Genomic DNA, 27,927 nt, shown 5'->3' on the forward strand with positions numbered 1-27,927 from the left:
CCAGGAGGTTAGTACCAGTTTGATTTTTGTCTCCCTGGCCAGGCCTTAAGTTCCAAGAGGGCTGGGGGATTGTTGTTCTGGCCGCCTTTGGTGTCTCAGAGTTAACCACGTGGCCTAGCCACGTGGACTCAATATTTGCTGAAGGAATCACAAAATCAAAGCCTGTCCTCACTCCTCCACCCCAGGCACACCACGCTGACCGTCAGCGTCAGCCTCAGCGGGTGGACATTCTTTTACACATACAGTCTCTCTGGAAGTTATTAGGCTCCTGGGCCCCCCTGTGGGGTCTGCAGGCCCTCTGTGACCTGGGGGATTGTGGGCCGAGAGGAGACTAGTTTGGAAGTTAGGCACAAGACCTGGGCAGAGCAGGAGAAGGGCATGGGGCCCCAGGAGGCCCAGGCAGCGATAGTAGGGGCGGATGGAAAGGGAAAAGGAGATGATAGAGAGAAAGTGTCCCTGCAACCCAGAGCCTTGTCCATCTGTCTTAAATCGTTAGGGGGTTTTCCTTTCATAATGTGATAAACGCTACCTGTGCCGCCCCCACCCCACCCCACCCCCGCCCAGGAACGCACAGGCGCACGTAACTGTATATGATTTCAGGGGGCTTACTCGCCCTCTGCCGCTCATCCTTGAGTGCCCCGTTAAGAACCCCTCGTATTATTGTTCAATGCTCCCATTTTACCGGGGTGGACACCGAGGCCCAGAGTGGGCAAAGGGTTTGCTCCAGGTCACAGAGCAAGTCTGTAGCAGGGTTGCAGAGGCTCAGAGGACAAGAATCCGGACTTCTGCCCAGCATCTAAGTTGCTGAATGCACAGGGACTACACCCACCTGTCTGGGTGGAGAGGGGGCGGGCTACCAGGTGGGGCGGGGCTTACTCACGTTCCGCCTCCGCCGCCTGGTTCGGGGGCGGGGCCTTCCTCCAATCAGCAGCGCTCCAACATGGCTCCGCGTCTGTGCAGCATCTCTGCGGCGGCTCGGCGGCTGCTGGGGCGCCCGGGGCCCGGGGGCCGGGACGTTGCGGCTGTGGCTGCAGCGCGGTATGAGCCGGGCCGGGCCAGGCGGGGGCGGCGCGCGTGGGGGGTGCACGCGTGGGGGCCAGGGTCTGGGCTTGGGGGATGGGCAGAGACTCGGGCTTGTAATCTAGTGGTTAGAAGCCGAGCCATGGGGAGGAGGTCTGGTCAAAGAACGGGGGAGGTGGGAAAGGTATGCGCAGGGTCTTTGTCCTATTGGGTGCCTGGCTCTGGGCTAAGAATGAAGGGTAGGGTGAATGAGAGGGGCGGGTCCTGGGCCCTGGGGAGTGGGAGCTGTCAGAGGGCAGGAGGAGCAGCCCCTTCCCAGGCCTTTGTGGTGATTGTGAGATAGTCCCCCTGGGGGCTTCTAGGAGAGGCAGCACCTCCTTCCGGAAGTTCTGGGGGTAAGAGATATGGGGAGCAATGGGAGATCCCTAAAGGCCGTGGCTGCACAGATCCTTTGCTCTCCAACCCTGAACAGTAGAAATGGGGCAAAGGAGGCCTAAGAAAGGATGGGAGTTGCCCAAGGTCACTCCCCCTGCCATCCTGTGGCGACACTGGGTCTGGACCCAGGCCTCCTGACACCCCTGTGCTCTTTGCACCACAACTGGTGGCCTCCTGGGAGAGGGAGGCTGGCTGGGCCCTGGGCTGGGCCTGGGCTTTTGTTTGGTCCCTGCTCTGGGCTGAGGCAGGGCTGGGCCTCCCTGACTCCGTCTCTAGTACCCTGTACTTCCCCCATCTCTGCTCTTACTACCCTGTACACACTTGCCTGTCCCTGCCACTAGAGCATCACCTCATATTTCTGTTTCCCCAGCCCCTGGCACAGGGCTCACAACAGTGTATGCTCAAGAACATTGGCCAAAGAAGTGAGGACACCTGTCCCCCCACCTGTGGAAAGGAGGGGTCTGTGTTGCCCAGCCGCGCAGGCATGAAGCTGCAGAGTACTGTTAGGCTTTGCTGTGAGATGATCTAGAGTGCTGTGCAGTGGGGGTCAGGGGAGGCTGGGAAAGAGGAGCCAGGCATGTGCCCCCAACCTGACTGCCCAGTAATTGGGGAGAAAGCTGATAACATGGAGAGAGCCTAGAGTTTGCCCGGCACCAGCACATCTAACTCAGCCTTTTTCAGTGGGGTGACCTTGCATGAGTCATCTGGCCTCTTGAAGTCTCAGATTCCTAATCTGTAAAATGGGGGTGATAAAGTAGGATGTATTTCATAGAGTTGTTGAGGATTAACAAGGCCATGTGTGCGACGTACCCAGCCCCTGACGAATTTGCTGCAAATGTTGCCCAAACCTGTGTTTCAAGCAATTTCTTCATGAGCCCCGAAGATGTCAGGGCTGAAGGGGCTCACCTCCTGTGAGCCCCTTGTTTTCCAGATAAGGAAATGGAAGCTGGGGGCAGGACCACACTGCCCCAGGGCTACAAATTTGGTTGGTGGTAAAGCCATTTGTGTGGCAAATAGCCAGAGGCCACAAAAGGAGCGTGGGACATTAAGGCAGCCTGCTGCTCCTCACTTAATCCACTCCTTAACCTTGGATGGGGCACTGAACCTCTGGGTTCCTTGGTTTCCTTCTCTGTAAAGTGGGGATGGAGATCCCTGCCTGGTGTTTTTCGTAGGATTGCTGTGCAGGTACTTGGATTAATACTTATCAAGTCCCTAAAGGACTGCTTCAAAGTTACTTACTCCCTGGTCCCACCTTGGATACCTGGGAATCCTGCCGACCCTCCATCTGCCCCGTATCTCTCTGGAGTCACTAGAGGGGCCCTCTGGCCTCTGAGCTTTGGGGGCCACTGGGGTATAGACACAGTGTGGGCTTTGAAATCGGATAGACCTGGATTGGAATCCTCTTGGCCATTGATTAATTGTTCTCGAATAAGGCCTGGTACATCTCTGAGCCTCATTTTTCTCTATTTTGTTTTTGAGCCTCATTTTTCTCAAGAACATATTGTGAGGATCAGTTCTCAGCACATAGAAAGTGCTCAGTACACAGCAGTTGCTACCGCTGCATCAGTAATGCTCTCGTTGACAGAACTTTAGTTCTTCCGGTTTGTCTTCTAAAGACACACTTCAGGAACGATAAGCAGAAATGTGGCCCCTTTTTTAAAAAAATTTATTATTTTTGGCTGCATTGGGTCTTTGTTGCTACGCATGGGCTTTCTCTAGTTGTGGCGAGCGGGGGCTGCTCTTCGTTGCAGTGTGCGGACTTCTCATTGCCATGGCTTCTCTTGTTGTGGAGCGAAGGCTCTAGGCGCGCGGGCTTCGGTAGTTGCAGCATGTGGGCTCAGTAGTTGCGGTGCACAGGCTCTAGGGCACATGGGCTTCAGTAGTTGTGGCACGCGGGCTCAGTAGTTGTGGTACACAGACTTAGTTGCTCCGCATGTGGAATCTTCCCGGACCAGGGCTCAAACCCGTGTCCCCTGCACTGGAAGGCGGATTCGTTTTTTTTTTTTAATTAATTAATTAATTTATTTATTTTTGGCTGTGTTGGGTCTTCGTTGCTGCGTGTGGGCCCTCTCTAGTTGCGGCAAGCAGGGGCTACTCTTCATTGTGGTGCATGGGCTTCTTATTGCCATGACTTCTCTTGTTGTGGAGCACGAGCTCTAGGCACGTGGACCTCAGTAGTTGTGGCTCGCAGGCTTAGTAGTTGTGGCGCACAGGCTTAATTGCTCTGCAGCATGTGGGATCTTCCTAGACCAGGGATCAAACCAGTGTCCCCTGCATTGGTAGGCAGATTCTTAACCAGTTCGCCACCAGGAAAGTCCTGTGGCCCCTTTTAGCCAACTCAAAACAGAAGAGTGTTTCAGGAATGTGCACAGAGCCAAACTTCCTAGCATATCAATCTAGAACATTCCAGAGCATTTTCATGTGGTGAGGCACCAGATCGTTGATCCCTATTGAGAGTGCAAATGTGTCTCAAAAGTTCTCATCTGGGACAGATATTTACTGAGCAACTCCCATGCTAAAAGCATTGTGCTGCTACCTTGAGGGGTGGAGAACGTCAGCTCTGGGCTTCCGGTGTGGCTGGGGAGACGAGACATATTCACGTGAAAATGATGGAGGGGCTGAGGGCGAAATAGGAGAGTTTTTTTTTGGTTTTTTTTTGGCCGAGCCCCACATGTGGGATTTTAGTTCCCCTGACCAGGGATCTAACCTGTGCCCCCTGCAGTGGAAGCACAGAGTCTTTTTTTTTTTTTTAATTGGAGTATAATTGCTTTACAATATTGTGTTAGTTTCTACTGTACAATGAAGTGAATCAGCTATATGTATACATATATCCCCTCCCTCTTGGACCTCCCTCCCTGCCCCCCCCTCCAGCCCCCCAGCCATCCCACCCATCTAGGTCATCACAGAGCACCCAGCTGAGCTCCCTGAAGCACAGAGTCTTAACCACTGGACCTCCAGGGAAGTCCCAGGAGAGATGTGTTTATGGAAAGGGTTGAACTGGTTTTTCTAGTCCTAAGGGGCATTCTTCTTTTTCTTTTTTAAATTTATTTAATTTATTTTATTTTTTGGCTGCATTGGGTCTTCATTGCTGCGCGCCGGCTTTCTCTAGTCGCGGCGAGCGGGGGCTGCTCTTCATTGCGGTGCGCGGGCTTATTGCAGTGGCGTCTCTTTGTTGCAGAGCTTGGGCTCTAGGTGCGCAGACTTCAGTAGTTGTGGCATGAGGGCTCAGTAGTTGTGGCTTGCGGGCTCTAGAGCACAGGCTCAGTAGTTGTGGCGCACGGGCTTAGTTGCTCCGCAGCATGTGGAATCTTCCTGGACCAGGGCTCGGACCCGTGTCCTCTGCATTGGCAGGCGGGTTCTTAATACTGTACCACCAGGGAAGCCCCACCCTTGGGGCTTAATATATTCTTAATATAGTTTAGATACCAGACTCTTCGGTGTTTCTGGGATGATTTACTGAGATTACATGAAGAAAAGAAGGAAAGAAAGAAAGTTGGGACTGCCTTAGAGCAGTGATTTGCGGGCCCGATTGTGCATCAGAATCCCTTGGCAGGCTTGTTAAAACCCAGATTGCTAGGCCCACCCCCAGAGTTTCTGTCGCAGTAGGTCTGGGATGGGGCCTGAAAACTTCTAACACGTTCTCAGGTGTTGCTAACAATAGGGAATCTTGGCTCTGTGGTCACCAAATTTAAGAGGGAATTGGGGACTTCCCCGGCAGTCCAGTGGTTAAGACTCTGCACTTCCACTGCTGGGGGCATGGGTTCAGTCCCCGGTCAGTCAGGGAGCTAAGATCCCACATGCTGCGTGGGGCGGCCAAAAAAATAAATAAATAAAAATTAAAAATAAAAAAAATGGGGAACTGACTCTGGAAAGCTTGGCAAAATAGATTAGAGCTAGAATCCCAAGTGAAGACATCCAGCCTTGTTTTATGGGCAGTAGGGATCCATAGAAGATTTTCAAGTGGACGAATAGCATCACAACCATGGTGCATTACAAAATTGATGGGCAGGTTAGGAAAAAAGGGAAAGAATGGGAGGCAGGAGCTCAGTTAGGAAGTTAGGTAGGAAGAGTGATATTAGCTGCACTGCCGTGTCTGCCCCATGTCTCTACAAGGCAATCCTATTGCTCTTATTTTATGGATGAGGTAAATGAGGCTCAGAGAGATGACGCTGGGCTGGGATTAGTCCTGGATTTGTCCAGAACCTGTGTTCTTAAGCACTAATTCTGCTGGTGGTGGTGGGGATGGAAAGGGCCCCTGAGTCCTGAGTCCACACTCTGAGCCAAGGTCCACACTTTCTCTCCTTTCTTACCTCTCAGATTTCATCATTTTCATGCACCCGTGTCCCCCCACACGCCTGCACTCATTCCTCAAACGTGGTCTGAGCACGTGCCGCGTCCCCAACACTTTTCCGGGCACGGGGATACAGCAGGGATACACGAGACAGACAAGATCCCTATCCTCCTGGGGCTCTGCTTCTAGTGGGAGACAATAAACAAGGCACATAATAAACAAAAAATTCTATAACGTGTTAGAAGGAGCTACAGAAAAATAGAGAGCAGGGTGAGAAGAGTTGGGGAGTTCAGGGACAGGAGAATGTTGTGATTTCATTGAGAGAGTGAAATTTGAACTCTTGAAAATGTGAACCCTCGGATGCTAGCTTCAAGTTCAGACCCTGCCCTGGGATATTCTTGGGACTTGTAGAAAAGATCTTTAGAGATAGGCTGCTCTACCCTGCTCTTTTTGCACATGGGGAAACGGAGACCCAGAGGCAGGAAAGATTAGACAGTGGTGGGAGGAGATGGGAGCCCATCAGAGCTCCTGGACCCCCTCACTCCCTAGCCCCCGGGGTCCCAGGCTCTCTCTTCAGGGCTCGCCACTTGGCTGTTTATCTTGGTCAGTGCTGATGTTAATAAATTACTCAAAGCCCAGTCCTTGGAGCAAAGGTCTTGGTTGACAAATAGTAGGAGTGGCTGCCCTCCCTGTCACCACCCCTTCCAGCGGAAGCAGCCTCTCTACATTCAGACCAAAGGTCAGGTCCCTCTGCCGTGGCTTTGTTAAAAACACCTGGTTCTTCACAGTATCTACCTGATGCTAGTTCCCCAGGTTGGTGCCAGATCTGAGGTGGGGCTGACTATAGAGGAAAGAGATCTGGGTTCTTTCCTGAGCTCTCTGTCCCTGATTTGCTATGTGACCTGGGGACAAGTTTCTTAACCCTCCCACCTCCGACCTTCTATTTTCTCATCTTGAAAATGGGGGCATTAATAATATCAACATTATGATATCCTTACATAGATTCAGCGGGATCATGTTAAGCTGATCACAGGTCCCTGGCACAGAGGATATCCTCAGCCAGCGTTAGCCATAGTGAGGCTCCCTTATTCTGGTCCCAGATTTTTCACAGACTACATCAACCATCTGATGATAACTGTCTGTTTTTTGTTAATGAAGCAAAAACACACAAAATGATAGAAAGCCTATGAATTTGGAAATACTTTAAACAGTTTTTCTTACCTTTACAAAAAATTATAATGAATAACGAAAAGTTTAACCATCTTCCTCTTCCCTCTCCCAGATAAGCAGTGTTAACAGTTTGGGACTGGGAGTTCCTGGGCAGTTCAGTGGTTGGGACTCGGCACTTTCACCGCTGTGGCCAGGTTTCAGTCCCTGGTCAGGGAACTAGGATCTCGCAGGCTGCTTGGCGTGGCCAAAAACCAACCAACCAACCAACCAACGAAAAGCAGTCTGGGACAGATTGTTACTTATCTTTCTCTATGCTTATACAAATATTTCACCACTTTAAGATGCTTTTTAAATTTTATCAGTCCCAGTACTTGCTCCATATTTTGGAAAAAAGCAATACTTTGATTTACAAAACGTTTATCCTAGCCACAGAAAAGGCTTGCAAAAGGAGAGGACTTGCTGATGGGGCCCCCACTGCCAGGCTCCTTGGCTAGAAATCATCCAGCGGGAGGCTAGTGTTTCAGGCCTGGCTACAAACTGCACCACTGCTGTTAAGTAAGATGATTTACCACATTTGGCAGCCTAAAAGTAATCCCCACCCCTGCTGGGACCTTGTGTGGGGAGTGCAGTTATGATCTGGCAGGACCTGGTGGTTGGTCCCCCTGCTCTGAACAAGGCACCTCATTCATTCATTCATTCTCACAGCAACATAGCAATGTGCACAGGGCAGATATTTGTCAGTTAAGTGTTGGCTGGATGAGTGAATGAATCTTGCCTTGTGATGCCTTTGACCCCCTCTACCTGCCTTTATCTGCCAAATCAGCCCTGGAGATTTGGAGACTGGCCAGATCACCTCCTCTGGAGGGCCAACCCAGACTTCCAGAGGCCAAGTTCAGGCTCACACATCTGGGCTCTCCCAGAGACCTCTGGCTGTAACTGTGTTCCAAGGTCCACTTCTCCCAGCAGACTGTGACCTCCTCAAGGACAAAATGTGCTTGTCTTGGGCTCTCCATTTGTGGGGCTGGGATTGGGCACAGGCCAGGTGTAGTGTGAGCACCAGGGAGGACGGTGAGTGCAGCCCTCTCGTCAGAGGGGACAGAAATTGCAAAGAAAGCACAGAGTGAAAGAGCCTGGTGGGTTCAGGGAGAAGCATAGCTGGAGAGTGGGATACACAGGTTGGGAATGGACAGGATGGGAGGCTGCCAAGGTAGGTTGGACTCTCATGGGCTTTGGACATCAGGCAAGATGGGTGCGGGGTTGATCCTCTTGGTAAGGGATGCAGTTGTGTGGTCCAAGTGGAGGACCTCTTGGAAAGGGGTGAATTGGAGGCAGGGAGGCTGGAGAGAGAGGCGGGAGGTGGGGCTGCCTCTCCTGGCCTCCTGAGTCTCTGCAGAGCTTCAAGAAGTGAACTGGGGAGCCAGGATCTCTGTAGAAAGGACCACCTGTGCTCAGCCGGCTCCAATGATATGACATCTTCTGGAGCTGCCATGGGATTCCATGGCTTCATTCCCAGAAATGTGTGTCACTAGCATTGGGGAGCAAGGCATCTGAGCAGATGTAAGCAGGTCCCCCCTGAACTCTGTCCCGCAGCTTCTATTCCAAGGACAATGAAGGCAGCTGGTTCCGTTCTCTGTTCGTACACAAGGTGGATCCCCGGAAGGACGCCCACTCCACCCTGCTGTCCAAGAAGGAGACCAGCAACCTCTACAAGATCCAGTGTGAGTGGCTGCTGAGTTGGCCAGCCCGCCCTCCCAGGGCCTCTGGGGGCCTGCAAGGCTCTGGCTGGGACTTGAGAGGGTCTGGGACATCCCGAGCTGTCCTGGAAGCCCACACCCTGTGGGGCTACCCCCAGCACAGCTCCCCACAGACACCTCGCTCCCCCTTGCTTCACCTCCTGCTCTCTATCCTCTGTTGCAGTTCACAATGTGAAGCCTGAGTATCTGGATGCCTACAACAGCCTGACGTGAGCTGACCCTAACCCCTAACCCTCATGTCCCAGTCCCTGCTTGGGTGAGGACCTCTATCCAAGCCCTGTTCTCCGTGCAGAAATCCAGGGGGGTGTAGATTTCAGAGCCACACGTCCTCTCGTGCAGCCTCTGCATCTTAGAGATGGGGAGACTGAGGCCCAACTCTGCGGGCCTGAGTTGGAAGCCTCATCTCAGGGGCTCTGGTGGCTGGTGTGAGCCCTCCCCCTTCTCTGTGCCCCTCCCACAGGGAGGCTGTGCTGCCCAAGCTGCACCTGGATGAGGATTACCCCTGCTCACTCGTGGGCAACTGGAACACATGGTACGGGGAGCAGGACCAGGCAGGTGAGCTGTCCACCCCGCAGCGCCACTGCTGCCCAGCCCAGGTGGCTGCCCTCCACTCCCTCTGCAGCGGCACCCAGAGGGGTCTTTCTAAGTGTAGCCCTCGTCAGCTCACTCTCCTGCCCAAACATCTGTGGCGGCTCCCTCTGCCCTTGGGGTGCCCCACAAGGCTCTTGAGCCCTTCCCTGCCCAGCGTCAAGCCTTGTCTCGCCACGTCCTCCTGCTCGCTGCACCATCCCACCCAGGACTCCTTTCTGTTCTTCAGATGGATAGTTTCTCCCTCTAGTTCCATGCTCTTGTTCATGCTGTTTCGTCAGCCTGAAGCATTCTTTCTCCTTTGCCTCCTCTACTTGGCTCACTGCTCTACTCACCTTTTATTTTGGTGTAGACATCACCTCCTCCTGGAAGCCTCCCCTGATTCCCTCCACCCCAGCTGGGTGAGGCACCTCTCCTGGCTCCCCAGCCCCCAGGACTTGCCTCTTCACAGCCCTGATCATGTGCCTTGTTCTGTCTGTCTCCCCGTGGAGGTGGTGAGTTCCGGGAGGGCGAGGGCCCTGCCTTTCTTCACCACTGAACCCCCGGTATGCCGTACATATTTGTGGAATAAAAGGGACTCTTGTCTGAGCTGGTTCCTTACAGCTTCCCAGCGGTACCCCAAGCATGCCCCATCCCACCCCAACATGCCCACCTCAGTTGGCACCAGCTTTGAGGACCCACACATGAATTTGGTTCACTCACAGCATCCCAGCCACTTACAGGGGCCTTGGCATTTAGATCTGCACTGTCCAGGAAAGTAACCACTAACCACATGTAGCTACTTAAATTTAAATTGGGTAAAGTTAAAATGAAAAATTCAGTTCCTCAGTCACACTAGCCACATTTCAAGTGCCCATTGATAGAAATATGTGGCTCGTGGCTACTGTCTTGGATGGCACAGTTGTAGAACTTTTCCATCATAGTAGGAAGTCCTTTTGGACAGTGCTGATTAGACTGCATACAGCACAGGGAGCTCCTCTGGTGCAGCCTTGATAGAGGGTCCTCTATGCTTCCCTTGAACACTCACAGCTATGGGGAGCTCACTACCACACAAGCCAACTTATCTCATCCTTCAACTACCCTGATAATTGTATGTGTTCTTTTTGTTTGTTTGTTTTTTAAATCTGTGATCTGCAGTTAGGTAGATTCTCATAATCATTTATTCTGTTTCAGTAACAATCACTGACACATTAATAGTGGGGTAGGAGAAAAGCTGTCTTCCGTTCCAGCCCCTACAGTTTCCCCATTTTAGGTACAACCTAATCAGTTGCAGCAGTACTTCTTGGATTCTTCTAAGTATCTGCTAATTGAGAAATGAACTTTGAGGAATGAGAGCGTGAATTTTAAAGCATGTCCTATATTTTGTGTATCTCGAGGGGTTGTCCCCTTTGTAGAATCATCTGGGGAGCAGATCCACTGAGCCACCCCCTGGGAGTAGGGCTCAGGAATCTACATTTTAATGAATTTGTAGATTCGGGGTTTTTGTAAAAAACCTCCAATCCATCATCTAGATGGACCACTATCATTGTTAGAAAATTCTTTCTTCTCATGGGCCTTGGATGCCCTCCTTGTAACTTTTACCTCTTGGCCCCTAGAATTAGGCTAATGCCTCTTCCACAGGTCAGCATTCCTGGTCTTAATCGACTGCCATCCATACAGTACTTTTGCTGTTTCCCTTGGGAAAGAGGCCTTTAAACCATAGGGTCAGACCATTTTGCAAGTGGGAAAATCAAGGCAGAGATGGAGTCGAAAGGCAGGTGAGCGACCAGCTGGGGATAAGTCACAAGAGTCTGAAATGCCAAGCCACTGGCCAGCCAAATGCTCTCAGCCTTAGCCTGCCCGATTGACCTTTTAGGGACCTTGCTCCCTTGGCCCCAGCCATGCTCCCAAGCATGACAAGACTGTTCCTTCTCTTGCACACAGGCTAGGTTTCTTTATTACTGGAAGGTGTATCAGGGTTTTCCTGGGGCTGCTGTAAAAAGTACCAACTACTGGTGGGCTTAAAACAACAGAAATCTATTCTCTCAAGTTCTGGAGCCCAGAAGTCTGAAATCAAGGTGTCGGTAGGGGCATGCTCCCTCCAAAGGCTCTAGGGGAGAATCTTTTCTTGCCTTTTCCAGCTTCTAGTGGTGGCCGGAAATCCCTGGCACTCCTTGGCTCACAGATGCATTGCTCCAATCTCTGCCTCCTTAGTCACATGGTGTTCTCCCTGGGTGTCTGTCTTCACGTGGCGTTGCCCTCTGTGTCCAAGTCTCCCTCTTCTTATAAGGACATCAGTCATTGAAGTTAGGGCCAACCCAATATGACCTCACCTTAGCTTGACTACCACTAGAAAGACCCTATTTCAAATAAGGTCACATTCTGAGGTTCTGGGTTGGCATGAATTTGGGGGTGGGGGTGGAGGACACTCTTTAACCCAGTACAGAGACTGTGATAAAATATGCAAATGGTACAAAGAGTTTGCAATGAAAAGTAAGCCTCCCTCCTGCCTGTGAACCCCAGGCCTCAGTTCTTTGCCCCAAGGGCATCTCCTGTCACAATCTCGATGGCTCTCCATCAAGAGGTGGTACATAGACCAGCATCTCTGGATATGTTCTTCCCCCTCTAAACACACGTGGTACCATACCTCACATGCTGTTCTGTTCCTTAGTTTTTTTCCTTTAATTCAGTGTTTTGGAGTCATCCATCTCTGCCCATCAGACCTACCCCTTCCTTTGGCCCAGCCTGTCCCTCACAGGCTTGGTGGTCTGCTTTATGCATGCGCAGCTCCTAGGGTACAAGTTCATGTCTGATCCTCTTGTTGCTACTTAAAGAAGTTTGGGTGGGAGCGTTATTCTCATTTTCAAGATGAGGACATTGAGTCCTAGAGGGGTCAAAGGCCACCTGGCAAAGCTGCACCTCAAACCTAGGTCTCCGGGTCTTGTGTCTGGCTTTTCCCCATGCCTAGAGCTGCCCCCACCAAGGCAGAGGGAACTCAGAGAGTCCTGGTGCTATAGGGAACCAGACTGGAGCCTCCCCTTTTACATACACACCTAACCAGCCTCGGGGTAAGCAGGGCAGGGTCCCCGCAGCCCCCTGACCTGTACCGTCCTCCCTGCCTCCCAACAGTGCACCTGTGGCGATTCTCAGGTGGCTACCCAGCCCTCATGGACTGCATGAACAAGCTCAAAAACAACAAGGTATGTTGGCATACACTCGGCGAACCTCTCCAGATGCTGGTTCTGGCTCAGCCCTGTGCTGGGGGCTGCCTCTGTCACCCTGTGGGACACACCGATGGGGCCGGGGCACTTCCTGGCTGCCGTGCCCAAACCACCATGCCCGCAGGAGTACCTAGAGTTCCGAAAGGAGCGGAGCCAGATGCTGCTGTCCAGGAGGAACCAGCTGCTCCTCGAGTTCAGCTTCTGGAACGAGCCACAGCCTAGAGACGGCCCCAACATCTACGAGCTGAGGACGTACAAGCTCAAGGTGCCTCCCCCGCCAGCTCCCCGCCTGTCTCCCACCCTTCCTGCAGCAGCGCTGCTTTCCTGGTACCCTGAGGTGGGTGGGCCTGGTGCCCCAGCACCTAGATTGGGGCTTCTGGCTCCAGAACAGAGGTGTGTGTGCATGTGTGCACACGTGCACACCCAGGCGTGAGTCAGGGCCCCATGAATAAGGTGAAGCGGCCCCAGGAGCTGCAGAGACATGACAGTTTCCCATCCCCACCCAACAGTGATGCTTGAAATACCAGAAGGGGGCTCATTTGCCTCCTCTGCTCTGGTTCTCTTTCAGCCAGGAACCATGATCGAATGGGGGAACAACTGGTGAGTGGTGGTTCTGGGGAGTTGGGGGTACCCTGCCCACCTGCCCCATCAAGGCCCCTGGTGGACCACCTTTCCCAGGGCCCTGTAGCAGGGAACCCATCATCCTCCATGCCATCTCCAGGAGATGGTGATGATCCAACCAGGGGGGTGAGGATTCTCTAGACCACTGTGGTAGAACACCCAGCCAGCGGCTGCACCTCCGTCACCCCGGTCCCTGATCATTTCTGAGAGCCAAGGGCCCTACCTCAGGTTCCTCCCTTGATGTGTAACTGAGAAACCAGCCTGGGAACACCCCGGAGGGCCCTTTGCACCGGCCCTGGCCTCTGCCCCACACTTCTCTGCCATCCCCAGGGCTCGGGCCATCAAGTACCGGCAGGAGAACCAGGAGGCAGTGGGCGGCTTCTTCTCGCAGATAGGAGAGCTATACGTTGTGCACCATCTCTGGGGTAGGCTGGGGACCCTCCAGGACCCTCTGTGGCCCCCTTTCTCCACTCTCAGTCCATGTCAACAATGCGAATACATTAGGGCCCTTGTGGAGCTTACATTCCAGCAGAGGGAGATACCACCTCAGACATAAAGTAACAAAAAAGATAATTTCAGATTATTACAAATCATAAAGAGAGAGGGAGAAATAATGAAGAAAAACATGGGAAGTTTCATTGGCTTAGATAGACTAGAACACCTCTCTAAGGAGGTGAAATGTAAGCTCAGCTAAAGGATGAGGAGTCAGCAGTGAATTGCCAGGGAAGGGTATTCCAAGTAGAGGGAACAACATGTGCAAAGGCCCTGCGGCGGGGAAAGGCCTTCAGGGTTTTGAGGAGTGCAAAGGAGGCCTGTGTGAAGGGAGTGGGGAAGAGAATGGGAAGATGTGGATCGACCAGGTTAGACTAGGTCTTGCAGGCCATGGGGATGAGATGAGTTGGGATTTATTTTTTTTCTTTTTCTCTTTTTTTTTGGCTGCACCGCGAGGCTTGAGGGATCTTAGTTCCCCAACCAGAGATCGAACCTGATCCCCCTGCACTGGAAGTGTAGAGTCCTAACCACTGGACCATCAGGGAATTCCTGGGATTTATTCTAACTTCAGCGGGCGACTGCTGCAGCGTTTCAAGCAGCATGAAATGACCTGATTTGTGTTCTAATGGTTCCTCTGGCTGCCATGTGCTTTGTTGGGAGCACTTTGTAGGGGAGCAAGAGAGGATGTGGGGCATCAGGAGATGGTTATAGTAGCTCAGGGGGGAGAGGATGGTGGCCTGGCCTAAGGTGCTGACAGTGAGGATGCTGAGAAGTCCACAGATTCTTTGGTCTGGAGGTGGAACCAATCGGACTGGTGGATGAATTGTCTGTCTGGGTTGAGGGAGGGAGAGAGGACCCCAGGACACCAAGACTCCTGTTTGAGCAGCTCTGTATTGCTTACTGAGACCCTTGGAGGAGCAGGTTGGAGAGTCAGGAGTGTACTTTTGGTCCTTAGAAGTGTTACCTTTGAGACACTGACACATCTGAGTGGAAATGTCAAGTGGACACTGGATAGTCGAGTCTAGAGCTCAAGGGAGAGTTCTGGGCTGGAAATACACAAGAAATGTACTGATTGGATGAGATTGTCAAAGCAGACAGTATTTGCTAACAGTTGGAGGCATCCGGGGAGGAAGAGACAGCAGGGCAGGGTTTGGGGCACTGGAAGGAGGGCCTTGTGCTGGGTACAGGCTCAGATCCTCTGTGCCTCAGGAATGAGCCTATGCCTTCCCCCCACAGCCTATAAAGACCTGCAGTCTCGGGAGGAGACCAGAAATGCTGCCTGGAGGAAGAGGGGCTGGGACGAAAATGTCTACTACACAGGTGAGCACCTACTCTGAGGTCATCTGCCAAGAGCCCTATCTGAGGATGGAATCCCCTCTGCAAGTAGATCTGACCTCGTTTGATTACCTCTCGTGATGGAGAACTCACTTTCAGGACAATGAGTTAGTAGGTTCCTGTCCTGGTGGCATGCTCCCCGGGATGCAGGCTGTCCTGGGTGAGTGCCCTAAGGGGCAATAACACAGCCAGGTGGTCCCTGCCTCAGAGAAGTGTTGTAGTTGAGCACACAGTGTGACCTTGGGCCTGGTTCTTCACCTCACTGATGCTGTTTTCAATCTGTAAGGTGGCAATGGTGAGAAAGCCTGCCTCAGAGAAGTGTTGTAGTTGAGCACACAGTGTGACCTTGGGCCTGGTTCTTCACCTCACTGATGCTGTTTTCAATCTGTAAGGTGGCAATGGTGAGAAAGCCTCCCTCAGAGGGCTGGAGAAGCTAATTTATGAAAAGTGCTTGGCCTAGACTCTGGCGCAGAGGAAGCGCACAGTCAATTTTTTCGAGCAAGTTTTTTGCCTACAGCATTTGCCACTTTGCAGGGACCCCTGGGAACCACCTGGAGTCAGTAGGTGCTGGGTGAGCACTCACTGTGTACCAGGGACTGGGGTGGGCGGGAGTTGGGAGGCAGAGAATGCCCTGCCCTTAAGGAACTTACAGCTGAGCTTCCACACTTACGAGCTGGTGTGTGGGAGAATGCACCTCCTGAAGGAGTTAGCGGGAGCCTCGCTCTTCCAAGTGTGGTCCCAAATGACAGTGTCAGCATCCCCTGGAAGCTTGTTAGAAATGCCCAATCTCAACCCCCTACCTCCCCGCACTGAATCAAGATCTGCACTTGAACGAGAACTGTAGGTGATTTGTAAGCATGGTAAAGTTTAACTGCACTGAGCAGGAGGAAAGAGCCTGACCTTCTGGTGACCTTGGGGTGACCCACTCTGAGCTGCAGTGTCCCCACCTGTAAAATGAGTCAGTTGAACTAAATCAGTGTTTTTCAAACTTTAGCCCCTTGAGGACACCCTCACAGCTTTTGTCCTGCCAATTTTCTTCTGCTACAATTATTTTCTTGATCTCATCCTTTAAATCCCCCTGCTTTGTTCTTCACCTAGCTTTGTCCTAAGCAATAATATCTGTGAAATCACTTTTAAGCTATGCTGGTTGTTTTTTCACATACATAGGAAGTAAATACGTAATTATGAAAAAAAATTTTAATAAATTTATTTATTCATTCATTTATTTATTTATGGCTGTGTTGGGTCTTTGTTGCTGCGTGCAGGCTTTCTCTAGTTGCGGCGAGCGCGGGCTACTCTTTGTTGCGGTGCGCGGGCTTCTTATTGCGGTGGCTTCTCTTGTTGTGGAGGACAGGCTCTAGGCATGTGGGCTTCAGTAGTTGCAGCACGCAGGCTCAGTAGTTGTGGCGCACGGGCTGAGTTGCTCCACGGCATGTGGGATCTTCCCGGACCAGGGCTCGAACCCGTGTCCCCTGCACTGGCAGGCGGATTCTTAACTACTGCACCACCAGGGAAGTCCCAATTATGAAAAATTTTGAAAGCTGCCTTTCATCACAGCCTAAGTCCCCTCATATCCCCCAGTTTGGGAGATGTGGTGCTCTCCCTGGGCCATTCCAGGAGAGCAGTGGGGTTTCCCTGTCTCAGCATCCCAGGCCTCCTCCTCCTTCAGGGGCTAGTTTTGGGCGGTTGGCTCACCTCAGCCCCCTCGTGACCTCTGCCTTTCTCTCTGCAGTCCCCCTGGTTCGACACATGGAGTCTCGGATCATGATCCCTTTGAAGATCTCACCTCTCCAGTGATGCTGCCGCTGCCTCCACCTCCTCCCAGCTCTCCCTCAGGGTAGCCATGGACAGAGGAGATCCCAGCCCTGATGTCTTGGTTTTCTCTCAGACTCTGTGGACTCTGGAAGTAGTGCTCAGCTCAGAGAAGGGGGAGCTGAAGGATGATGGGGTTCTGAGGACTCGCAGCCCTGTCCAGACCCTTCCCACCTTCCCCGCACACCTGTTCCCCTTGCTGGAAGCAGTTGTTAATTTCTCTGAATGAAGAACAGCAACCTTTTGTGTCTTTTCACATTTTCCCCTAAGATTCCTCTTCTCAAGGCCACCAGTCCATAATCATCACCATGGAAATCCTCAGCTTTGCTTAAGTTGTACAAAAGGTAGTGTGTCCATTGGTTAGAGGTGGGGTGGGAAGGGAGGAGGTCAGACCAGGCCAGGCTCTCGGGAATTCCCTGGTCTCTACTCGGCCACCCACTTGGTGGACAGTCTGAGCCAAGTCCCTTCTGCTGGAGAAAAGCCTAGAACTGCCTCAAGAAGCAAAAGGGAAAACCCTCAAGTTAGCTAAGTCAGCAGGACATCCACATATTCCACCCAGAAAGGCTGGGAAAAGGGATGGGAGCTGGGAAGGACCTGGGGGAGGGAAGCAGAATGGAACAGGAACCCAGAAGGTAGAACTTAGAACTCAGAACTTGGGTTTGCACTGAAGAATTTGGAATACAGAATTGGGAAGATAGAACAGAGATGACAGAAGACCACTTGGGGAGGGGTTCCTAATACAAGACAGTTGGAGGGAGGTGCATCTCTTTCTTCCCACATAATGAGGTTGAGAACTTGAACAAGTTGTTCCAGCCCTTCTGTGCAGGGAGTGTCTTCTGCCCTCCCTATTGTCTTCCTGCAGGCAGAACTACGGACTAGGTCCCGTATTTCCCTCACCCCGTGTTCCTTTTCTCCCTCTTCACATTCTCTCAGCCCAACCCTCATTCCACTGGGCCATCAGGTGTGTTTAGTGGGTTCAGTGACTTTGGGGACCTCCTCAGTGACCCCCACACCTCATGAACTTCTGAGTATCTTGATTCTGCCTCCGTTTCAGGAAAACTTGTGGTGGAGTCACTGATGGAACCAGTTAAATATTTACTATAACCATGGTGTCTTTTCTTCATCTGCAAGGAAATTTGGCAAGTGCCCCAGGCAGGGCCAGCTTCGCAGGTCCACCTGGCTGATCTACCCCACTGGAGGTTATTGTGTTCCCTGAGCTACTTTTGGGGAGGGCCTCCTTCTACGGCAGAAGGAAATACACTGCGTAACCAGGGATTCAGGACATCGGTGTTTCTATCTTCAGATGAGTAGGATTTACTGAACCTCATCAGTACAATTCATACCAGGGGTAGAAAATACTTGAAGCTGTCAAATGCTGCATTAGATTTGTGACTCTGCCCTAGGGCAAATCGGGCCTAAAACGGGGATGAACTTGGGGGGGAAAAGAGGCGGGGTAAGATGGGATTAATGCCCACTTGACTTGCTGCTCTCGCTAGTGTGGGATGTTCGGGTGAGTATGACAGTGGTTAAGAATCCAGGTTATGGAAGCAAATTCACAAGTGTCCAAGTCACGGCACGACTACATTCTTGCGTTATCTTGGGCTCTCGACAAATTCATTCAACAAATACTTGGCCGAGCACCTACTAGTTGCTGGGCATAGCTTTAGGCGCTGGGGAAAGAATGAACGAGGCACATAGTCTTTGCCCTTGCAACTTCGGTTTCCTGGTTTCAGAGGGCAGCGTGAGGCTGTTGGCCGGCTGGGACCCGCCCAGACAACCCAGGTGCCGCCATCTCCTAGACCCCTCGCAGCCCAGCAGCCGCCCGCACCGCTTGGTGGCTGCGTCGGGACCCTTCGCGCTCCGCTTCCGGCCTCCACGCCTCACTTCCGGTCGGCCGCTCCTTCCTTCCGCTTCTCTGTGGTGCGGGAGCCGCGGGAAGTGGCTCGCTGGCCGGGACAGGTCGGGCAGCAGTGTGGTGAGGAGAGGACCGGGGTGGGGCTGGGCGCGCTGGGACTGGTGTGCGGACCTCCCGAGGGCGTCCCCGGCCTGGGGTCTGACCCGGTTCTCCGTCCTCATTCTCCGGGGACCCCGGCCGCTCGGCGCCGCACTCTCACTTTTCTCCTGTGGAAAATGGTGTCTGCAGCCTCGTCAGGCCTTATGGGGCAGCTTCTAGATAACGGCCACCACGGTGGTGGTGATATCAGCTCTCATTTATTATGCGCTTGTGTGTGCCAGGCACTGTCTACTGTCTTGCCAAAGTCAGGATTTCGCACACTTAACGCTTTTCGGGTCCCTCTGTGAAAAATCAACTTATCTTGTACGATTGTTTACTAAAGGCTTTTAATTGAGTCACTTTTAAAATTTAAATTTACTTTAAAAGAAAAATTTAAATCTTTACCATAAATAGAAAACTTTTCTCACTTGTCCTATGCAGAAGGTAGTGATAAAAATTAATGTATTTAATATGTAAAGGTTATCGTTAATAATTGTGGCTAGATTTCATTGTCTAAGGATCTGAGATAGAGTCCTTTTGTCAACAAAAGGACGTTGTCATTCATAGGTGTTAAAGACTAACTAGGGAAATGACACGTTCTTCTTGAAGCGATCAGAAGTTTCTAAAAAGAATTGAATTAACTTTCTCCGTAGGTGTTTAACATTATTAACCACTTGTGTACCATCTAGAGCCCTGCTCTCAGATCATCTTCATCACCTGCCCCAGTGGAGCGCCTCCTGCATTAATGTCCACAGCCACCTCTGAGGTAGGGATGGCTATTTTCATTTGATATGGGAGGAAGTAGGTGCAGAGAAAAGTGAAGTGACTTGTCGCAGGACTCATAGCCATGAGATAGAGGACTGGAGACTCCAGCCCAGGGTTTCTCTGACTTGACTCTGTTGAGGCATTGGCTCCCTCAATAAGTGTTGGTGACAGATTCACTGGGGTAGGGGGGTTAGTGCTGCCCACCTCAGGGGCTGCTGGTGACAGTAGAGGTAGCAGAGAGAGGATACTTTGTGACACTAGAGGCCCATGAATGTATGTTCTGTTCTTTTAAATTTTTTATTTTCTATTTTATTTTATTTTTATTATTTTCTTGGCTGCGTTGGGTCTTCGTTGCTGTGCGCGGACTTTCTCTAGTTGCGGTGAGCAGGGGCTACTCTTCGTGGCTTCTCTTGTTGTGGAGTATGGGCTCTAGGCACGTGGGCTCAGTAGTTGTGGCTCACGGGCTCTAGAGCTCAGGCTCAGTAGCTGTGGTGCATGGGCTTAGTTGCTGCGCGGCATGTGGTATCTTCCCGGACCAGGGCTCAAACCCGTGTCCCCTGCACTGGCAGGCAGATTCTTAACCCCTGTGCCACCAGGGAAGTCCCTATTCTGTTCTTTTAAATTTTCGCGTCAACCAGGGAGTTGATGGCATCGCCAGATGACATGGTGGCAACACTACAAGATACAGTAATGTAGTTGTCAGGAGCACTGCTGTGGCATGGGTTGGACCCTAGCTTTAGCACACTAGCTGTGTGACCTTGGGCAAGTCTTTCACCTTCCTGACCCTCAGTGTTCTCACCTGTAAAATGGTGCTTGTTCATATCTGAGAGGATCCTTGTTATAAGAACCAAATGAGAACATATCTTTGAAGTGCTTAGATCAAGGTCCAGCACACAATGATCAATCAGTAGTGTTGAGAATGGGCTTAGGTGCCTGGCTGAGGAGTTTGGTCAGTGGGGTTGTGGTGGTGCCTTTAAAGGAGGTGGAGTTGGGGAAGATGAGTTCATTTTGAACAGGCTGAGGGATGATTCTGCTTTTTACAGAGGATTAAATTGAGGTTTTGGAGGGTTGATGACTTTTCTTGAGTTACCAAGAGTGTAAGCGGGCACAACTGCTAGTTAGACTTCTGTATTCTGACTCTAGGAAAATCTCCAGTTCCAACTCTGGAAGAGCTCAGAAGCTTTCTCCTCTTAACAGGTCTCTACTGTTTCCTCCTGACTTCACCAAACAACCATGTCATCGGAATCGAGCAAAAAACGAAAGCCCAAAGTGATCCGAAGTGATGGAGCTCCAGCTGAAGGGAAGCGTAATCGTTCTGACACTGAACAGGTGAGATCAGCCAGGGCTGCTGTGCTGCTGAGAAATTGCAGCTCGTGGCCAAGCACCTGGCTGTGGGTTTGCAGCAGCCGAGGGTCATAGGCATAACCTCCCAGGTGGCCTCTGTCTGACCAGGTGCCTGGAATTCCCTTGGCTCTTCAAGACCAGAGAATCCATATCAGATTTAGCTGCAGCATCCCAAGAACCAACAAGCCTGTACTAGACACGATTAGTGCCTGAACAGAGAATGCATTCTAGTATGGTGTGTGTCTCCAGCTTTCCTGATGGTCAGAAGAAGGCAGTCCATCCGCAGCGGCCACTAAGGCTTTGGAGATGTGACATCCCTGGTCTGCTACCGAGACAGTACCAGAACCATGTAGCTAAAGAACGTCTTCTGAGGCCTGAGTGCTGTCGTAGTCAGCAGGTTCTTCTTTTGCTGTTTCTCTGTCCTTGAATCTGTCAAGCTAATTTATGACTTAACAATTTTTTTCTTTTCCATTATGGTTTATTACAGAATCTTGAATATAGTTCCTTGTGCAATGCAGTAGAACCTTGTTGTTTATCCATTCTATATATAATAGTTTGCATCTGCTAATCCCAAACTCCCAATCCATCCTTCCCCTTGGCAACCACAAATCTGTTCTCTGTGTCTGTGAACCTGTTTTGTAAGTAAGTTCATTTGTGTCATATTTTAGATTCCACATGTAAGTGGTATCATACGATATTTGTCTTTCTCTTTATGACTGACTTCACTTTGTACCTAATCTCTAGGTCCATCCATGTTGCTGCAAATGCTATTATTTCATTCTTTCTTATGGCTGAGTAGTATTCCATTGTCTGTATATACACCACATCTTTTTTATCCATTCATCTGTCGATGGACAGTTAGGTTGCTTCTATGTCTTGGCTATTGTGAACAGTGCTGCTATGAATGTTGAGGTGCATGTATCATTTCTAGTTAGAGTTTTGTCCGGATGTGCCCAGGAATGGGATTGCTGGATCATATGGCAACTCTATTTTTAGTTTTTTGAGGAACCTCCATACTGTTTTACATAGTGTGCACCAGTTTACGTTCCCACCAGCAGTGTAGGAAGGTTCCCTTTTCTTTACTCCCTCTCCAGCATTTATTTGTAGACTTTAATGATGGCCATTCTGACTGGCGTGAGGTGGTACCTCACTGTAGTTTTGATTTGCATTTCTCTAATAATTAGCGATGTGGAGTATCTTTTCATGTACTTCTTGGCCATCTGTATGTCTTCTTTGGAGAAATGTCTGTTTACTCTTCTGCCCACTTTTTGATTGGTTTGTTTGGTTTCTTGTTATTGAGTTGTATGAGCTGTCTGTGTATTTTGGAAATTAAGCCCTTGTTGGTCGCATCGCTTGCAAATATTTTCTCCCAGTCCATAGATTGTATGACTTAACTTGATTTTTTGGTTGGTTGTGGTTTTTGTTTGTTTTTTAACTAGAATAGAGAAACATACCAGCTTCAACTTAAATGGAAGATGATGCTTTCCTCAGATTTAGGAAATTAAAATTAACGAAAAACCTTATCCTTTGGGAGGTATTGATTCTGACTCTTTTTAAAAAAAATTAAATTGAGGTATAATTGGTATATAACATTATATTAATTTCAGGTGTACAACATAATGATTGATATTTGTTTATTTTGTGAAAAGATCACCGAAATAGTCTAGTTAACATCCAACGTGTTACATAGTTGTTACAAAAATTTTTTTCTTGTGATGAGAACTTTTAAGATCCACTCTTTTAGCAACTTTCAAATATGCAATGCAATATTTTTAATTGTAACTGACTCTCTCTTAAAGAGATGTGTTTGTTTATTCCAAAGTCTGGGAGACCAATTAGGATATTTTAGTTTCTGCTAAAGCTTGATTTGACCGTCTAAACACCCATCAGTAGAAATTTGGTTAAATGAATTCTGGTTCATCTATATATAGCCATTTTGATGGAGATTTATATTTATTGTGATGGGAAATTGCACTAAATAGCATGAACAATATGATCCCATTTTATTTTATTTATTTATTTATTTATATTTTTTATTTATTTTTTTTTTTTGCGGTATGTGGGCCACTCACTGTTGTGGCCTCTCCCATTGCGGAGCACAGGCTCTGGACGCGCAGGCTCAGCGGCAATGGCTCACGGGCCCAGCCGCTCCGCGGCACGTGGGATCCTCCCAGACCGGGGCACGAACCCGTGTCCCCTGCATCGGCAGGTGGACTCTCAACCACTGCGCCACCAGGGAAGCCCTTATTTATTTTTTTAATGTATTTATCCACAATACTAACAATGGAGTTACATCAGGCTGGGAGGTGAGATTATAGGCAAGTTTTCGTTTTGTTTTTGATACTCCTCTCTATGTTCTGAATCTCTGACACCAAGCATGCATTACTTTATAATCAGAAAGAGGAAAAGAGGAATTCTTTTCCATTTTGGAAAAAAGAAAAACATTTGATTTGCAGACCAGATCCTTTAGAGACCTGATTTGGGGCTTCACTGTTACTCATCTCAGCCAGGTGTCCCTGTTCCAACAGAGATACTTTTACTCTCCACCCAAGGCCTGTATCCTTGCCTCCACAGGAAGGTAAATACTACAGCGAGGAGGCTGAGGTGGACCTGCGGGACCCTGGCAGAGACTATGAGCTGTACAAGTACACGTGCCAGGAGTTGCAGAGGCTCATGGCGGAGATCCAGGACCTGAAGAGCAGGGGAGGCAAGGATGTGGTAAGGAGTGGGGCTGGGAGGACACGGACCTGGTGGGTCTGCATGGATGGACCTGTTTCGCACCTATCAGAGCCCTTCTTTATATTGGTCTTATGTCCTGCCATCATCATGGGGTTAGAGCCTGAGGGCTCCAGAGACCTGCCTGTTAATTTATTGTAACATCACCACCCAGTCATCAATTACAGTCCTGAAAGTACAGGATAATTAATTTTTTCCATAACTGTAATTTGATAATTCATCCAAATGATATTAAGTGCTGGGCGTGGAGAAATTATGGTACATGTCAATCACCATTGCTATTATAAGGCTAGATATGTACAAATAAATCAGAGACCAAAAATTAAAGTATTAATATTAAATGAAAAAAAAGGTTTCAGGGCAGAGAAGCAAAACAGTATGACTGAAAACTAAATGGGTAAGTTCAAAATAAAACAATCCGTATTTTTCCAGGAATCTCACTTATTTGTGCTTATACTGGCCAATATTGTTAAGATTATTACATTCTATCTGTTTTACTGTAGTCAAGTTTTACAGCTGTAATTCTGCTATTTTCATTTAAATTATTCTGTAATGTTGTTTATAGAGGTCAAGTTGTGTGACATGATGTTGTCATTGTTAGGATCTCTGTTTACATTGTGTAGAGACAGCTGTTGTTTGCATTGGCTGCCTTTGCTCCATCTTTGATTCCTGTTACTTTGGTCCAAGTAGAAATTAGTTTTTTATGCCTGGGAACCTTAAGCATTCCCTTATACAGTCATTCTTCCATTTCCCCCGACACTTCTTATGGTTCTGAGCTCCTTCCAGTGTCTGTCTTTTTTTTTTTTTTTCTTCCTGGTATGCAGGCCTCTCACTGTTGTGGCCCCTCCCGTTGCTCCGGACGTGCAGGCTCGGTGGCCATGGCTCACGGGCCCAGCCACTCCGCGGCATGTAGGATCCTCCCAGACCAGGGCACGAACCCATGTCCCCTGCATCGACAGGCGGACTCTCAACCACTGCGCCACCAGGGAAGCCCCAGTGTCTGTTTTTGACTCTGGATGAGGATGAGCAGTGAGGGGCTGAAGGAAGCTGAGCCAGCTCCTGTTGTCAAGGTCTTTACCAGTTTTTTTGGCCTGTAGGCAGTTGAGATCGAAGATCGGAAGATCCAGAGCTGTGTGCATTTCATGACTCTAAAAAAGCTTAACCGATTAGCCCACATCAGGTTGAAGAAAGGAAGAGATCAGACTCATGAGGTAGGAGCTGAGAGATTTAACCCTCCTCTTCCTCCTTCTCATCCCATCTTTAATCTCCTTTACCCCTTTTCTGAGTTTGCTGCTGCTCTGCTTTGCCCCACCCCACCCCGACTTGCCCCACTCACCTCTGACCTTGTCCTCCTTTCAGGCCAAGCAGAAAGTGGACGCCTATCACCTGCAGCTCCAGAACCTGTTGTATGAGGTGATGCACCTGCAGAAGGAGATCACTAAATGTCTGGAGTTTAAGTGAGTGTTGGAGCACAGGGCTTTGGCAAGATGGTCTGTTGGTAACTGCTTTTTCCTACATAGCTCAGTGTGAGCCATTTTTTTTAAAAAGAAGTCAGATGCACTTGGAGACTACAGGATCTGGGGGAAGGGTGAATAGATCACTTTGAGTGGGAGAATTGGAAGCAGTAGTTCCAGGCTGCACAAAGAACCTCAGAAGCCTGTCTGACCCTTTTGAGTTTTGCGCTCTGAACCTGGTGAAAAACAGTTGTCTCTCCCCAGCAGGCAGAGCCTTTGCATTACCAGTTTGATTCCTGAGCACGTTGTATGGGAGCAGCTGACTTCCAATTACATCTTTTTAACCTTTTGGCCCAGCTTTCCTCTCTAAAGTTCCAGCAATTCATTTTTGCAACTGGATATCATTATTTGGAACCTGAACTTCTTGCTGCCTAGCTGCCTTTAGGTGAACAAACTACAGTTTGTCAGTGTCCTTAAACTGTGATGCCCCTTGGCAAATCCAAGCTGAGAGATGTGAAAGAGGAAGGAATAGACAAAATAAGAGAAGGGAACGTGTTCTTGCCTTGTCAGATCTATTTGTGTAAACTGTAAGGAGTCAGGTTTTATTTGTAATAAACTTGGGATGAGGGGGACCACGTTAGGCATTGGGTCTGGTGTATGCTGATTTTTGAGAGGTTTCTTTATCTGCTTCACGAGTCCATCCACATAATAATATTTAAATACTAATAGAAGTGAAATCCACATCAGGTACCTGAGTTAATAGTATTGTACAATTGTCAGTTTCCTAGTTTTGACAATGTATTATGCTTAGATAAGATATTATCATTGGGGGAACCTGGGAGAAGGGTTCATGGAGGAAATAAACTCTCAGTTTAAGACTTACAAGAAGTTTCAAAAATAGTACTATTTAAAAAGAAGAAAGATAGGATGCTCCACCTGTAACCGTTGTTCAGATGAAAGCCAGCAAACCCTGTAGTGAGGCAGGTGGCCATGTGGAAGGATCAGGGGCCCTGGAATCAGACAGTCTGGGTTCAAATCCCAGCTCTCCCTCTCCCTAGCTATGTGATCTTGGGCAAGCTGCTTACTGATGGAAGCCTCTATCTCATTTGAAAAATGGAGATAAAAATCCCCATCTCGGTTATTGTGTGTCACTGTACATCAACAGTTAGAGCCTCTAGATCTTTTCACATCTGGTCATATTATGTTGGATCTTCCGCATGCTATATTTAGGCAGTTAATAATTTGAACTTAAGTGTAGACTCTTATGTTTATTCCTGTTAAATGGCATTTCTTGGTTTCAACCTGACAGTCTAGACCTAGACCATGGTGTTTTTATTTGATTCTTTAAGCTCTTAGCTCTCTTGCACAGCTTGGAGAGGTCTGTAAATTTCGTAAGTGTATTTTTAGGTTTTCAGCTAAATCATGGATATAAAGCTTGGGCAACATGGATAAGGATCCTGTGGCATGTCACCAACTACCTCTCTTCACATTAAAACACCTGCTAATGAGCATTTGCTGAGAAGACTGGATTCTAGGTTCCTGGGTAGCTGTAGACCAGGGCTGAGTTGACATACACGGGGTGGAATTCTGGGCCTGTTTAAGCCACAGTTTGGGTTTCTGAGAGCAGCAGCTTGACATTGAGTTTTTTGGGGGTTTTTTTCTGCGGTACGCGGGCCTCTCACTGCTGTGGCCTCTCCCGTTGCGGAGCACAGGCCCCGGATGTACAGGCTCAGCGGCCATGGCTCACGGGCCTAGCCACTCCGCGGCATGCAGGATCTTCCCAGACCAGGGCACAAACCATGTCCCCTGCATTGGCAGGCGGACTCTGAACCACTGTGCCACCAGGGAAGCCCTGACATTGAGTTTTTGACTGCAGGTCAAAGCACGAAGAAATCGATCTGGTCAGCTTAGAGGAGTTTTATAAGGAGGCTCCTCCAGATATCAGCAAGGTGGAAGTCACCATGGGAGACCCTCACCAGCAAACCCTTGCACGTCTGGACTGGGAGCTGGAGCAGCGGAAAAGGTAGCGTTTCCTCCTTCCTGACCTTGTTCACCTGTGCAGACACGGACCTTTATCCATGAGGGACAGTGCTTTGTCCTGACCCAGGATCAGATAGCAAAGCAGTGTGGAACCAGCAGAATAGTCTCTAAGACCAAATCCCGTTTTGTGATTAATTCACGCTTAGCAGTTCACACTTGACCAACTGCATCATAAGTGGGGTCAGAATTTCTTAACGCCGTTATGCGAAAGAGTAACCTTTTCTTTAAAATTTAGTGCCTAAGACCTAAATACCTTTTGTATTATTAATCTGATTTTTTTTTGCCTTTTCCCCCACCTGTAAGCATATTTGTGTGGTATTGCAAAGCTGTGCAAACATTATTTTAGAAGGTTGTACAACATTCCAGGGTAAATTGTAAATCACATAATTGTTCCCATATTGAATTGGACTTTAAGTTGTTTGCATTGTTTTGGTATTATAAATAATGCTTTGAGGCACCCCTTTACATATAAAACTTTTTGTACTAATAAAGAGCTTTTATTTATTAACCGTAAGTAGAATGTCTATACTGTGTAATTTAATCTAGATCTTCCTTAGAATATGGTATGTATATTTTTTTCATCCTGAACTTTTTATGGTTGCATCCCTTCCATCATGGTGACCTTTTTCCCTTTCATGTTTGTACACGAGTTCCAGGGCTTTTGGTTGGCACATTTGTTCTGTTTTCTGTCAGAGAAGCTGCTGTTTTTAATTCCTTGCCTTTTTCTGTTGTTGAGTATATTTTGTGCCTTTGGTCTACGTAATGAATTTAATAAGTACTGAGTCTGGATCTTAAGGACTTGGTGTCAGTTTTTTAGCAGATGGGGCTGGCCTGTCACACCTCTGTCCAGTACATCACTTGCCCTTGGCTAAGCCAT

General features: G+C 49.3%; 2 protein-coding genes across 3 annotated transcripts in view; both read left to right on the plus strand.

The window, feature by feature from the left end:
• Nucleotides 1-940: 940 nt before the first annotated feature.
• Nucleotides 941-16,703, plus strand: NIPSNAP1 (nipsnap homolog 1). 2 transcript variants are annotated; one of them, XM_065890000.1, is made up of 10 exons: nt 941-1,038; nt 8,507-8,634; nt 8,834-8,879; nt 9,131-9,225; nt 12,367-12,437; nt 12,583-12,723; nt 13,027-13,058; nt 13,410-13,504; nt 14,808-14,891; nt 16,639-16,703. In XM_065890000.1, exons 1-10 carry the CDS (start codon nt 941-943, stop codon nt 16,701-16,703), a joined length of 855 nt encoding a protein of 284 aa, XP_065746072.1. The 2 variants fall into 2 exon arrangements, with proteins under 2 accessions (XP_065746072.1, XP_065746073.1); XM_065890001.1 differs by having other exon boundaries at nt 941-978.
• A 4,006-nt stretch (nt 16,704-20,709) lies between these two features.
• Nucleotides 20,710-27,927, plus strand: part of THOC5 (THO complex subunit 5) — a 29,510-nt gene continuing 22,292 nt past the window's right edge. Inside the window, exons 1-5 of the mRNA XM_065889863.1 lie at nt 20,710-20,805; nt 23,395-23,538; nt 24,654-24,767; nt 24,916-25,013; nt 26,887-27,033. Of these exons, the coding sequence (XP_065745935.1) occupies nt 20,710-20,805; nt 23,395-23,538; nt 24,654-24,767; nt 24,916-25,013; nt 26,887-27,033 (599 nt within the window). The remainder of the gene's footprint in view (nt 20,806-23,394; nt 23,539-24,653; nt 24,768-24,915; nt 25,014-26,886; nt 27,034-27,927) is intronic.

The sequence above is a fragment of the Phocoena phocoena genome, chromosome 13, assembly GCF_963924675.1.
Source record: "Phocoena phocoena chromosome 13, mPhoPho1.1, whole genome shotgun sequence".
Classification (NCBI taxonomy): Eukaryota; Metazoa; Chordata; class Mammalia; order Artiodactyla; family Phocoenidae; genus Phocoena; species Phocoena phocoena.

Coding starts and splice junctions, on each gene's coding strand:
- NIPSNAP1 (XM_065890000.1), top strand. CDS start 941: ATGGCTCCGCGTCTGTGCAGCATCTCTGCGGCGGCTCGGCGGCTGCTG. Junction 1,039..8,506: donor GCGGCTGTGGCTGCAGCGCG/GTATGAGCCGGG, acceptor TCTGTCCCGCAG/CTTCTATTCCAAGGACAATG. Junction 12,438..12,582: donor ACAAGCTCAAAAACAACAAG/GTATGTTGGCAT, acceptor CCATGCCCGCAG/GAGTACCTAGAGTTCCGAAA.